This window comes from Tauraco erythrolophus, chromosome 4, assembly GCF_009769465.1.
Source record: "Tauraco erythrolophus isolate bTauEry1 chromosome 4, bTauEry1.pri, whole genome shotgun sequence".
NCBI classification, from domain to species: Eukaryota; Metazoa; Chordata; class Aves; order Musophagiformes; family Musophagidae; genus Tauraco; species Tauraco erythrolophus.
In genome coordinates, this window is record NC_141468.1 from 61,235,012 (window position 1) to 61,248,170 (window position 13,159).

Consider the following 13,159-nt stretch of genomic DNA (forward strand, 5'->3'; position numbering starts at 1 on the left):
TTTAACAGGATTGTAGAGATCCCTTTTAACAGGAGCGTTGACGATTCTGGGGAGGTATTTTTGGAGCACTCGCTTGCAGGTGCTGTGTACAGTGGTGATGGATAGGCTGCTCCTGCATTTTGTCCTTCTTGGACAGATGTGCCCTGAGGAGCAAAGGACTCTGATGGAATCATAAAAATAAAGCCACCAAATAACATGGTGCGGTTTAATCGCAAGCCAGCTGCATCAGTTCTTCCCCTAGGGTGCACTCTCTGTACGTTTGGAGATTTGCATTTTGTCGTAGGGCTGGGGGTAGGAGAAGAGGGAGAGGTAGCTTTTTAGAAACAATCAAGTGGAAGTTTCTGAAGTTGTTCTCGAAAATTTGATGTTTGGGGGATGAATGAGTCTTAGCCAAACAAAAGTGCATAATCCCAGTAGACTTCTGAGACTTGCACAGCTCTGGGAAGTAGGGATACTTGCCAGGGTGGTATCTTCATTCTTCCTATCTCAGCTTAATTTATGTTAACCAGATCAAACAGGTTTTGTGCTGCCTGTGCAGCCATACTAAAATAAAAAGGGAAGCTGCCACTGATTTGCTCAGCATGACAAGACCCCAGTGCTTACTATTTGCTTGCTCTTGTTGGTGCTTTGTAACCAATATGCAAGTTCAAGGTCATATCTGCGAGAGACCTTCCTGGCCAGAAGAAGCTTTCTTAGTGTTGCCAGTTTAGTTTATCTGTGGAGAGATGTTTCTTTCCAAATATTCATAAAGTGTTATATATTGATGTGCAGAGCAGTCTAGCAAGTCCTGTCAGTAGTTAGAGAATCAGTGTGGACAGTTCTCCTGAGATTTCTTTCCTCTTTGCTATGCAAATTGTGTTTTTAAACAGGAAAAAAAGAAGCCCCCAAAACAGCAAAGCAAAAATCCTACTCTTAAATCTTTATTTTTAAGGCTCGTGTTTGTTCTTGAAGATGTCTGAAACAGGCTGACTCTATCAATTACATGGTCCTTGCCTTCTCGTAGAACTTCTTTTCACTTGATGGGTTAAAGAAGTCAGGTTGGCATCTAAAGAAATGAAAATGACACTTAAAAATGCATCACGCAGGTGGTCAAAGCATGACTCTTAGGAGACTGAGGCAAGCAGCAGGAGATTGAGTGAGTGGGTGGGTGCTCTTTGAATACCTTGGCCTGTCAATGTATGTTCATGGAAAGGGACACAGCAATAAAACTAACCAAATTGTAGTCTGCTTTGTTCTGTAGCTCTGAGTTTTTGAGGTCATTTTTCTGGCTAAAGTGCAAAAAATACCATTTTCTCATCAAGCCATTTTGCAAAGGGGCCTTGCCTTTATATTTAGTGCTGTGCTCAAGTCTTACCATTTCTTAGTCTAAGCCCAACCCCAACGCAAGCGGCTGAGGTTCTCTTCCTTTCTTCTATGCTGCCAGTCACCTCTGGGGGTGTTAGGCTCCCCTCTGGCACACTGGTCTCCCATATTCCTCTGCGTTCTTGCTGTACTGTTTCTGTACGCAAGTACCCCTGGCCCACTCCTTGGCCTGGCTTTGCTGTACCAGTCAGTGCTTGGCAATGCTGGAGCAAACTCCCTTGTTTTAGCTGTGACATTCATAGCAGAAAGTAGCACTCAAGAGTTTTTATAAATCCTGCAGTGGTAATGGCTGTTTCCTGTCGCTGGATTGACTTTTAAACGTATGAGAAGAGTTAATCAAAGACATCCGTAATCTGTTCATATATGGATGTTACCATTTAATTATAGATATTCTTCTGGGGTAATGTTCCTCTGAAGGGAGCTTGACAGAGCAGATGCCGTTTTGCCTGGGGATGCATTTCTGGTATTGGCCCAGTGAAGAGCTGCCACTTCAGCTGTGGGATTTTGATGATTGCATGAACATCCTGCCACATGAGATTAGAGTGGCGGTACTACCTCCCAGCTTCAGGATATGAAAGATCCGCCTCTTCATTAGCGCTTTCATATGGTGGCAGCTGAAGTGAAGAAGAACAGGCGAAAAGAGAGAAGCAATTTAAGAAAACCAAAGGCAAATCTCCGAGGCTAAAAGGTGATATGAGAGGAGGGAGGCTGAGATCTCATTACTGTTTACTCACGGAAAGGGAGGGGAAGAACAACAGATCAATTGTTAAGCGTTACTCGCTTTATCAAAATAATTGTCAAGTGCTAGAGACCACAATTGCAAGTGTAGTACTAATACCTAAAAAGAGATAGACAAAGCACGTGAAAGGAGATTGTGTGGTTTCTATTCATGCACATGCTTTTGTCTTTCTGATTTCAGCAGACAGAAGGAGGGGCACAGACAGATGGACAGCAATCACAGACACAGAGCAGTGAGAATACCGAGAGCAAATCCACTCCAAAACGACTTCATGTGTCTAACATTCCCTTCCGCTTTCGAGATCCTGACCTTCGGCAGATGTTTGGGGTAAGTTACCAGTGCCTTTTAAAGCGCGGCAGATTCTCCTTCCCCACAGGTGGGACACATGGTGCTGGTATATTCCTGTGATTGAAAAGCTCTTCCCCCTCAATTTAATCAGCACACTGTAAAGTATCTGCAGGATTAGGACAATTGGTAGTGTTTACCTCAGCTGGTAAATATATATGAAAACTGTGTTGTTCATATCAAGATGTTCAGTGTAACCTAACAATTGTTTTGGCAAAAAAAAAAAAAAACCACAAATGAAACTTCACCTTATTTCCCGGTAAAGACTAGGATTGAACATTGACTTAATACATCCCTTGCAAAGCACTGTTTTTCAGTTGCTTAGAAACTTGTTGAAATATTTGTCTTTCCTCATGATCCGCTTCTGTGATGAAAAATTGCTGCAAGGAATTGGCCAACTAGTAATTGCATGTGGAAAAGCTAGTGCAAGTCAGATGGTATTTTACATTGTGTATGATATACATTCTGTTTCTTCTGACCAAATAGTTTGTCTGTCCTGATCTTTGTATGCTATTCATCATTCTCAATTTGCAAGCTCTTTGAGGAAGAGTTTGTTGTTCATGTGCGTATAGATAGTGACTCATTCCACGTGAACACAGAGATAAATGAGCTAGATGCCTCATGTCCTAACCTTCAGGTGAAATTATCTATATGTCATCATCATTATCATCATGAATATTTGACTTGTTGATATGATGGTAGCATCCTTGGTTGATGGCATGTTTTAAAGTCTTCAGAAATATTTGCTATTATTTATAAAGTTAACAGCTGCTGCCTGTTTAAAATGCAGTGCAAGAGGACTCAAGTCAGGAAAGACCAAAGCTAAGGTTCCTCTTGCCATCTTAGACTTTGAGTGTATACCTTGGTCTTAACTGCATAGCCAGCTGCTCCTCCAAATTCTGCAGTATTCCTGTTTCAGTTGTTGCATCTCTTGAGCTGTCAGTGTGGGTGGGTATGGTTGCGCATACACACACACTCTCACATGGAGAGTAGTGTTACAGTATTGTAAATGTGTTGAGTTCATGGACTTCAAGCTTAGAGTGCTATAAATGAGAGAAGAATTTGGCTTATCTGCTCATAGCTTGGACAGTACAAAGTGAACAAAATGTGCAGAAATGTTAAAAGTTTCTCACTGATGGTCTTCGGCAAGAGTCCCAATTGCTATACGTTGTGAGAGATCTTTGCTCCTTGTTCTTGAAACTTTTTGTGTCTGTAATAAGCTATTTTGTGGATGAGACCGAATGGAGACGAGTGGTCAAAATGCAGGAGGACAAAATGCTGTTCAGAGGGACCTGGCCAGGCTGGAGAAGTGGCCTGACAGGAATCCGAAGATACTCGACAAGAGTGAGTTTCAAGCCTTCCATCTGAGAGGGGCTAACCCCTGCAGCAGTAGAGGCTGGGAGGTGGATGTCTAGGTAGATCTGCAGTAAAAGATTCAGGGGTCTTGATGGGCAGCAAATCAAATATAAGCAGCAGCAAAGGCGACTGAGGGCACCCTGGGCTGTGTCAGTGAGTGGCCAGCAGGCCCAGGGAAGTGATCCTTTCCCTGTCTTCAGCGCTTGTTGGACTGCATCTGGAATACTGTGTCCTGTTTGGGATCTCCAGTGCAAGAAATGGACTTCATTGAAGTGAAATACTGGAGCAAGCCCAGTGGGCATCACTAAGATGGTCAGAGAGCTGGAGAACATGGCGTGTGAGCAGAGTCTGAGAACTGGATCTGTTCAACTTTGAGAAGAGAAGGCAGAAGGGTGATATTGGGGCCAGTTCTGCTTAATATTTTTATCAATGGTCTGGACGAGGAGATCGAGTGCTGCACCCTCAGTAAGTTTACAGGCAGCACCACGTTGGGTGGAAATGTTGATCTGCTTGAGGGTAGGAAGGCTCTACAGAGGGATCTGAACAGGCCGGATCGATGGGCCAAAGCCATTTGTATGAGGTTCAACAAGGCTAAGTGCTAGGTCCTGTGCTTGGGTCACAACAACCCTGTGCAACGCTACAGGCTTGGGAGAGAGTGGCTGGAAAGCTACCTGGTGGAAAAGGACCTGGGGATGTTGCTCGACTGAATATGAGCCAGCAGTGTGCCCAGGTGGCTAAGAAGGCCAAGAGCATCCTGGCTTGTATCAGAAATAGTGTGGCCAGCGGGACTGGGGAAGCTATCATCTGCCCGTACTCGGCACTGGTGAGGTCGTGCCTTGAATACTGTGTTCAGTTTTGGGCCTCTCACTACAAGAAAGACACTGAGGTGCAGGAGAGTGTCCAAAGAAAGGTTAAGAAGCTGGTGAAGGATCTGGAGCACAAGCCTGATGAGGACTGGCTGAGGGAACTGGGATTGTTTAGCCTGGAGAAAAGGAGGCTCAGGGGAGATCTTACTGCTCTCTACAACTGCCTGAAAGGAGGTTGTATTGAGGGGGGTGTCAGTCTCTTCTCTTGATTAACAAGAGGCAATGGCCTCGAGTTATGCCAGGGAGGTTTAGATTGGATATTAGCAAGAATTTCTTCACTGAAAGAGTTGTCAAGCATTGGAACAGGCTGCCCAGGAAAGTGGTGGAGTCAGCATCCCTGGAGGTATTTAAAAGACACGTGGATATGGTGCTTAGGGACAGGGTTTAGTGGTGGACTTGGCAGTGTTAGCTTAACAATTGGACTTGATGATCTGAAAGGTCTTTTCCAACCTGAACAATTCTACGATTCTGGTTTTGTTGTCTTCACCTACCTGGTTAGAGGATATAGAAAAGATGTAGCCAGATTATTTTTGGTTGTGTGTAATGATGAGACGAGAGACAACAAACACAAGTTGAAACATGGGACGTTTCAATTAGATATCAGGAAAATTTTTATATCTTTTTTACTGTGAGGATGGTTAAATAGTGGAACATGTTGCCCAGAGAGGTTGTGGAACCTCAGTCCTTGAAGGTATTTGACTTGACTGGACACAGCCTGGCCAACCAGGTCTCATTAGACCTGCTTTGAGCTGGGGTTACACTAAATGACCTCTGGAGGTAGGTCCCAACCAAAATCATGATTCTGTTGCAACAGGCCTGGATTTGTGTCTATGTTGTTCATATATTAGGTTGTCACACTTTGACATCTGTGGGAGTGTTTTCAGAGTGAAACTCATCTCCTGGCAGTCTGCGACTGCTGAATCTTCTCAGTCGCCTGTTCTGCTTTTGTGTTTTTTAGCTTGCTTTTTGATGTTGCAGGGCTGAGTGGTAGGCAGTTCCGTCCGGTTTGGATAAACCGGTTGCTGAAATCACAGCCAGTTCTTGGACCACCTGCTGCAGTCTGTATTTAGAACGTCCTGCTCTGTGCTACTGCTGCTCCCCTCTCCTGGGAGCTGCATCACTGACATAAATTGTTTCACGTTGTTGCTGCCCCTTCCCTTGGGACCAGTGCTCAGCTTGACGACTGGCCCCTTTCACACTTACTCACCTTAATGCTGTTCCTCCCTGTGCTCCTGGTGTGGGGGACATGGATGAGATCATCCATGATCAAGAACATGCATGTCCTGGTGACTCGTACCTCTGCTTTGCAGATTGGGAGACCCAGGCAATTTCAATGAACTGCTGTCCTGAGAAGTGACTTGTAGAAAATGCAACCTAATTGCTTGCATTAAGGTTTCCTATCCTTTTTTGGGCCCGTACGGTGCCACTTGTTGTACATAAAAGGGGTGGTGAAATATGCTATATGAGTTGGTTTCTGGTGTTCCTCAAGTTATTTGTTGTTTATTTTTTTCTCTCTGAACATCATCTCACGTTCCAGCACAGTGATGTGATATTAACTGGGGTAAATGGTATATTCCCTATAAAACCTTTTGCTAGTTCACCTGGCCCCATGTTTGCTGACAAGTATGCCTACCAGAAGAACATTCATCTTTTCATTCACCTTTTGGTGTGTAAAAAACATGTGCCTTTTTCCTGTAATAGAGAACTTTGTGACTTTGCCAAGGAAATAATCAATAGCTCCTGCACATCTCCCTTTTTCTCTTAGTGTTGCTTCTAAGCATGCTCAGAGCCTCAAGCAGGAGAGCATTTCTCTCTGAATCCTCCTTGCTCCTATTTCTTTTTCAGGATCAGGATGATTTCCCTTGGGTGACTCACTGAAACCAACCCTTTCTCCTACAGGGGACTCATGGTTGTCTGAGTCTTCAGCTGTGGCTAGCCTGTAAACCCCGTCTTCTCCTTCTCCCTTCTGAGTGTCAGGTCACATCTCCTCAACGTCATATCTGAGAGACTCAAAATCCTTGCCTGGAGTGATTTTCCCAAACTACTGTACAAAGAGAGGAATTGGGTAGACAGCAAAGCCGTGGAGGAAGAAATAAATGTGATGGGAGGAAGGGAGTAAAGAAGTCCCCTCAGGATGGAACAGCATGCAAGAGGTCAGCCCAGTCCTGGGGCACAGAACATTAGCTGATGCTTTTGTCCAGACATGAGTAGAGGTGGACTTAAGACGTGTTGTCCCATGTGTGATTAAATGGATATTACATAACACTTTCTAAACCATCAACATTTGGGAGAGCTGCAGACATAAGCGTTTCCTGACAAATTCAAGTTATACAGGTTTCAAACCATCTCTTACCTATTACGTGTTTCTAACACGTCCCTGAGATATCCTCAGGAAAGGAGCAAACGTTTCTTTATGTATGCACTTCTTATAGGGAAGCAAATAAGATAGGCTGCTTAAAACAGGTAATATTTACTTGACATTTCATGATGCCAATAAAAAGACTTCCAGAAAGCTTCTAGAAAGAATAGGTCATTTTTTAATGCACACAGTTCTGCACCCACTGTGGAATAAATCAATAGTTGACCTTGTTCTAGCAGATAAAGAAGAGTTAATAGCTGACCTGAAATCCCACGGTTGCCTAGGTACCAGTGATTGTTATTTGTCTGTATTTACTTTGTGCAAACAGAATATGGCATCAGGCAGTAATGTAAGGAGCTTTAGAAGAGTCTGTTTCTTCGAGTTTAAACAATTGGCAGGATAACTGCCCAGGAAGGTACCTTTAAAAGAGAAGTGTTAAGGGAAGCTATAAAGTATTCAACAAAATTATACTGATGGCCAAAAAGACATGATTCCACAGTCACTGAAATGGTGGTAATAAAACACAAAACATTCTGCACATTAGGCAGAGAGGATGAAGAGGAGGAGGAGGAAGTAAACGACAGCAAATAGAACTGCAAACTTAAACAAAGAAGCAGGTGAGAAAGGAAATGTGCTAATCATGGAGATATCGGTGATGTAGATGCAGAGCAGGCATCAAAGAGGAAAGATCTAGGCATAGGTACAGTATAAAATTGGGAAATAGTTGCGTGTTTTTGAGGGAGAAAACCACAAATAACAACAAAAGAAACAAAAAACAAACATAAAACCCAGGGGAAAAAACCCCAACTTGTTGTGTTTATGATTTAAGAGGAGGTATTTGTACCACATCTGATTTTGTATATATGTAATTTATAATGTATATATGTAATTTATAACAAAGGAGGATGAGCCAGTGCTTACTAATATTTAAAAACCACCAGATCTAAATAAGGTGCGTCCGAAGATAATAGCCAAAGCAAGGAGCTCTTTTATTCATTAGTGTTAATTTTTAGCCAATTCTTGTAAGCTAAGGGAGTTGCAGGAGACTGGAGTGCTGCCCACCGGCATCCACTACTGAAAAAATTGAAAGAGATGACCCAAAGAGCTACAAACTATCTATCCATATATTGGTCTAAAATAAAAATAATTTTGGAAAGTTTTAAAAAAACATTAGAATCTGAAAAAATAGTTTAATATCTATTCATTGTGACTTTGTATAACGTAATAGGCATCTTTGCAGACAAATACTGTCTTTTCTATTTTGTCAAGATTGTACAAAGGAATATGGATATAGCGGAATGTTGCTCAACCAATTGAGTTTGTCCAAGTGATCAACGTTGATTTTTAAAAAAAACAATACTTAAATAAACACAATACGTATTAGAGGGATTAAAAACCTCTTTAATGATAGATACTAAAAAGTAGTAGTTATTGAGGAGACATCAGTGATCAAGACTGTTTCTAGTATCAGTTTCCCCAGGGATCTGTTTCAGTTGCAGTCCTGTTTGGTGTCTGTATCAATCCATGGAGACGGTACTATGAAAACCTTGCCAGTAAGGTTTGTGATTAAAAAGCTATTTGAGGAGGAGGAAAGAGAAAGATAATGTTACTGTTAGAGAATGACTTGAAATGCCTGGTTAACTGACCGTAAATCCAACAAAAATGTGTTTGATGCAGCTCAGTGCAGGGTACTGAGTATGTGGGAACCAGGCTGTGCTTGTAGGATGGAAAGCTTTCTTTGGAAAATACTGATTTGGGAGAGCGCTAGTGATCGTTGAAGATTGTTGCTTCAGCATTGCAAAGGCAGGGTATCAAGTTGAAGGAGGGATGTGATCTTGCTCATGTTCAAAGTTGAAAAGACTGTGACTCATAATTCTTCAGTTCTGAGATCAGTTTAGACCAAAAAAATAATCTAGCTTGGAAGATGAGTGGCTTTTCAACTGTGTAAGGTGTTGGTTATGTGTTTTACTCAGCTTATTAAGGAGAGACTGGGAGATGACAAATCTGTTCTATACAGGTGCTTATGCATGGATGATACCTACTAATAGGAGGTTTAGGTCTTGTTTACAGTCATAATAAGATTTTCCAGTTGGAAGCTGAGGTTTAACACAATTAACCTTGAAATAAGAGAAAAATTATTAATCATTTAGGCTAATTTAAACAATGGAATAGCTTACCAGGGAGCAGAAAAGTTGCCATCAGTGTTAAAAACAAGTTAGTAACTCTTTTCAAAATCTTACTATCCAGTTTCCGAGGGACATTCTTTGGCTAGTGTGTGTAAAGACTCTGACATGATGGTGGTAGTCTTCTCCTTAACTGTAGGTAGGCTGTCCCCTTCCTTACTGGACTATGTATGCAGAGGAAAAGCTCATGTTTCCCTCAACGTGTTTCCAGTCCTTTCAACATTGTGCTATGATAGCATCTGTGCTTTTACCTCATGACCAATACCTCTTAGGCTTCAAGAAGTTGTTTTTCTCCCTTTATAAAATTTGCTAGGATACTGTGGTCAGTTCTGGACTTGAGAGTCAGACTTCAGAATCTCTTGGGGAAGATGGAGGCTGGATTGGACAGCCTGCAAGATGAAAATCCATCTGTTCTCAAGCTGAATCATGAATTGCCTTCACAGAAACAAGCAAAGTGGATCGCTTTGGTAGCTCATGCGGGTGTCTGTGCGCTAAATGCTGCTTATCTGTTGTGAGAGCAACAGTATGAGGAGTCAGAATTGATGTTTCTCAGAATTACTGTGGTGAAATGCCCTTTGCTCAAGAATCTTCAATTATTTTTAAACAAGAAGATAGTGTAAGATAAAAGCAAGGACTATGTTGATGACGATTGCAGATGAAGGTGGGATAGCACACTACAGGGTGTGAATTCTCTCAGGCTCTGGTTTCAGATGGAGACATTGCCTTTTTTACAACATACTCACTCCATGGCTACTACGTGTAGGCTGTTAACTACTTCTGGTGGGGAACATCATCAGCCCAGTTGATAACACACAAAACCCCTTTATCAGCTACAGCTGTAATAACATACAGCTGTTTTATATGAAGGTGACCATTCTGTCACATTTAATAACTTTCAGTTATGAAGTTATTAATAACTTCATTATATTAAAGGAGAATGGTAGCTACCTTTTTAACGTTGAATTCTAAGGCAGGTAATGTTGTTATCCTTTTCCTCTCTAAGCATAATTTGTGTCTCTACTGCAAGGTCCTTTATTGTCTATGTTTGTGGTAGACCACTGCTTTGTATGACCCAAGCAATACAGTTCTGGGAGCTCAGGTATTTTTGGAAACTCTTGTAGCCTTCAGATCTCAGCCTCTGGGGAAACATTTTGGCACTTTGCACTTCCTAAAATATCTCAGTGGATATAATTTCTCATCCAACTTCGTTCTGGTGTCAAGAGTGCAAAACACCTTCATAAGCCTATGGTTTGAGGCTGAAGCAGTAACAAGCTAGACTACAGCTTTTTCTCACCAAGCATTTGCTAGGATTTTATGTCTGTATTTGCCAGTAAATAAATTTAAATTCACAAGCAATTAATGATACACAAGTATTGACAATGGCAGAAAACTACTCCTTAGGTGTAAAGGTAAGCAGGTGAAAAATATGATAGACCAAGAAGCTCTAACCTGCAGGTGTTGATGCAGTGAGACCTGAAGTACAGCAACAGCAAAGTTGCTGAAAGTGATTCTGCTTTCTGAGTGGATTGGACATCTGAAGGAAGAAATCCTGTCTTCCGATATCAAGAGGTACTCATTTTTTTCATCTCTGAATAGTACTGGCCACTCATCACACATAACAAGTCCTACAGTATTGGAAAAGAAACATTCTGACACGAGGTGGCCTCTTTGTGACGATTCTTGTTTCCAAGGTCTTCCTGTGATGAGAGTGAGCTCCAGCCGTGTCACAGGGCAGGACTTTGTTCCTGCTGATGCTGGTTAGAGTTAGAAGAGGCACTGCTGTTTATAGTGATGAGTTTCACCAGGGTGACATCTGGAATTGCCTTTTGCAAAGACTTGTGTGCTCAGTGCTGCTTGAGCATCCTGCTTCGTCTGCACAGCTACGCTGGGGACCACGGTACTTCTGCACAGGGGCGCTTGAGACAATGCAGCTGTCACCAGCTATTGTACTGTCTGTCTTGCTCTGTGAAAGCTATGTGCTGATGCCACAGGACACAGAAACTTCTGCAGAGACCGTCTGGTGGAAGGCAGTGATGACCAGATCATACATTTATCTAAAATTTGTTTTGTGTTTCCTATGAGTTGCTAGAAGAGTCTGCAGTGAGACTGGGCTGAATGTGATTTAGGAAACAGTGCTGTGCTGTAGCTGGATTTTCTTGTGTAAAAGGACTGAGTAAAATTACATGGAGTTGTCTTTTATAACCCCATTTTATATGGATTCAGTCTGCGTGTCTGAGTCCTCTCAAATTGAGTTTTTAATGTATGCTGCTTTTGTGGGCATGAGTCCAAGTACCTTTCCAGGGCAGCAGTACCAGGTTACATTGCAGTCACACCTCTGGGATGGTACAAGGCAGGAACAAGGAGCTGGAAGCATAGGCCTGGAAACTGGCCTGGCGTTAAGATCTCTGGAATGATACCCAGTAGTACTGTTCACCCCCATCTCGCTGTTTTGTGTGAAAATCTTTTATTTGTGAGTCAGAGGATAACAAACGACTGAGAAACTATGTTCCTCACCGCTTTGTTTGCTGGAATGGCTGCAGTCTGTAAATCCTGTTAGAAATCTGTGCTCTTTGTGTGGCTTCCTTTTAAAGTCTGGTTTCTTAGAAAACATGTTTTGTTAGGCAACAGGTCAACCCCATTAAGGGCTTCATTGTCTGTTCAGTTGGTAAACTCTGGTAGTCCTTTGGTTTATAAATCCTTGATGCTTCCATCTTCCTGTCAGCAAAGCATACTGGTGTAGGTTGGCTGTAGCAGGGTTAGCCCTGCTGTTTTGAAGAGATGTGACAGCTTTAGGTGAGGAAGTTCATGTACTGATGGCAGCGTAGCTCTGGCTGATCCCATGCTGCCATAACTAAGCACTGATTAATACACACTATGATGGAGCCAGCTGTTCTCAGCTGTAAGTGTATCCCATAGGGCTGGGAGCTAAGGAAAGGGCACTGTCTGAAGCATGGACCTATGCTGTATATGAAACACTCTTGCTCATGTGCCTCAAGTCTGAGGAGCTGAAATGGTTTCCTGCACAGGAGGTTGGCCTCCTGGCTATTTTGAATTTCAGTCATCTTTGAGAATGGACTGTTTGACACCTTCAAAGTTTAGATAGTTCACTGCACTCATCTCTAAGTGAATTTTGTAGGGCCAGTGCAAAGCTGCTTGGGCATACAGAGTTCTCTTGTAGGGATGTGAGGTTGTCACATGGTGTCTCACATTACCTTCTGTTGTTCCATGATTTCTAGAGAATTTGCCTTGTACTCTCTATTGTTTGCATCTTTAGGGTTAAGTTATTTGTCTGGCACACTTTGGAGCTGATTTTGAAAGCTCTAGACAGGGAGAGGAGGCAGGGCCAGCTGGAACAGAGCATACAGGAGGGGCCCTACCAAACTGTCAGTGCCTTGGAAGGCAAAAGCGCTCTGATGCCAGATCTCTCAAATTTATTATATGTAATGTATTTATGGCCTCTGCTGGAAAAATCTGCTGCCTTCATGTCATCTGGGTGGAAAGAAACACACAGCATGCGTACACCTTTCCTTGCACAATGCTCTTGCATTTATGATAAGGTACATCATGTTCGAGCAAGAAAATTGGGTTCTGGTCATAGCTGATGTCTGTTAATATCTTTATGCCTCTTAAAACTGTTATTTTCAGCAGCCTCTGCTGCCATTGTAGAGGGAATGATTCTCATTTACCTGCTTTACAGAAAAATAACTGAAAGCTGGTACAAAGTCACTCCGGGGAATGGAGCACTAAGATAAAACAAGATGCTATAGCTCCTATGCCATGGCATCACTGGAAGTGTGTGCGTGTGTATCTATCCATCATGTAGCGTGTGCATGAGCAGTTCATGGAAGAGGCTTCTTGCATGACCTGACACGTGATGGGGAATGTTGGCTTCTTCGTCGCGTAGTAAGCTTTTTAAGTCATGGTGGGGAGCGTTTGGGATGCGTAGTCC

The 13,159-nt window shown here is 42.6% G+C and overlaps 1 protein-coding gene across 4 annotated transcripts in view; it reads left to right on the forward strand.

Annotated features, from left to right (window-relative positions):
- RBFOX2 (RNA binding fox-1 homolog 2) overlaps positions 1-13,159 on the forward strand; it is a 170,383-nt gene that overhangs the window by 122,268 nt on the left and 34,956 nt on the right. For all 4 annotated transcript variants that reach the window (XM_086610246.1, XM_086610245.1, XM_086610248.1 and 1 more), the window contains exon 4: positions 2,282-2,428. In XM_086610246.1, coding sequence (XP_086466372.1) covers positions 2,282-2,428 — 147 coding nt within the window. The remainder of the gene's footprint in view (positions 1-2,281; positions 2,429-13,159) is intronic.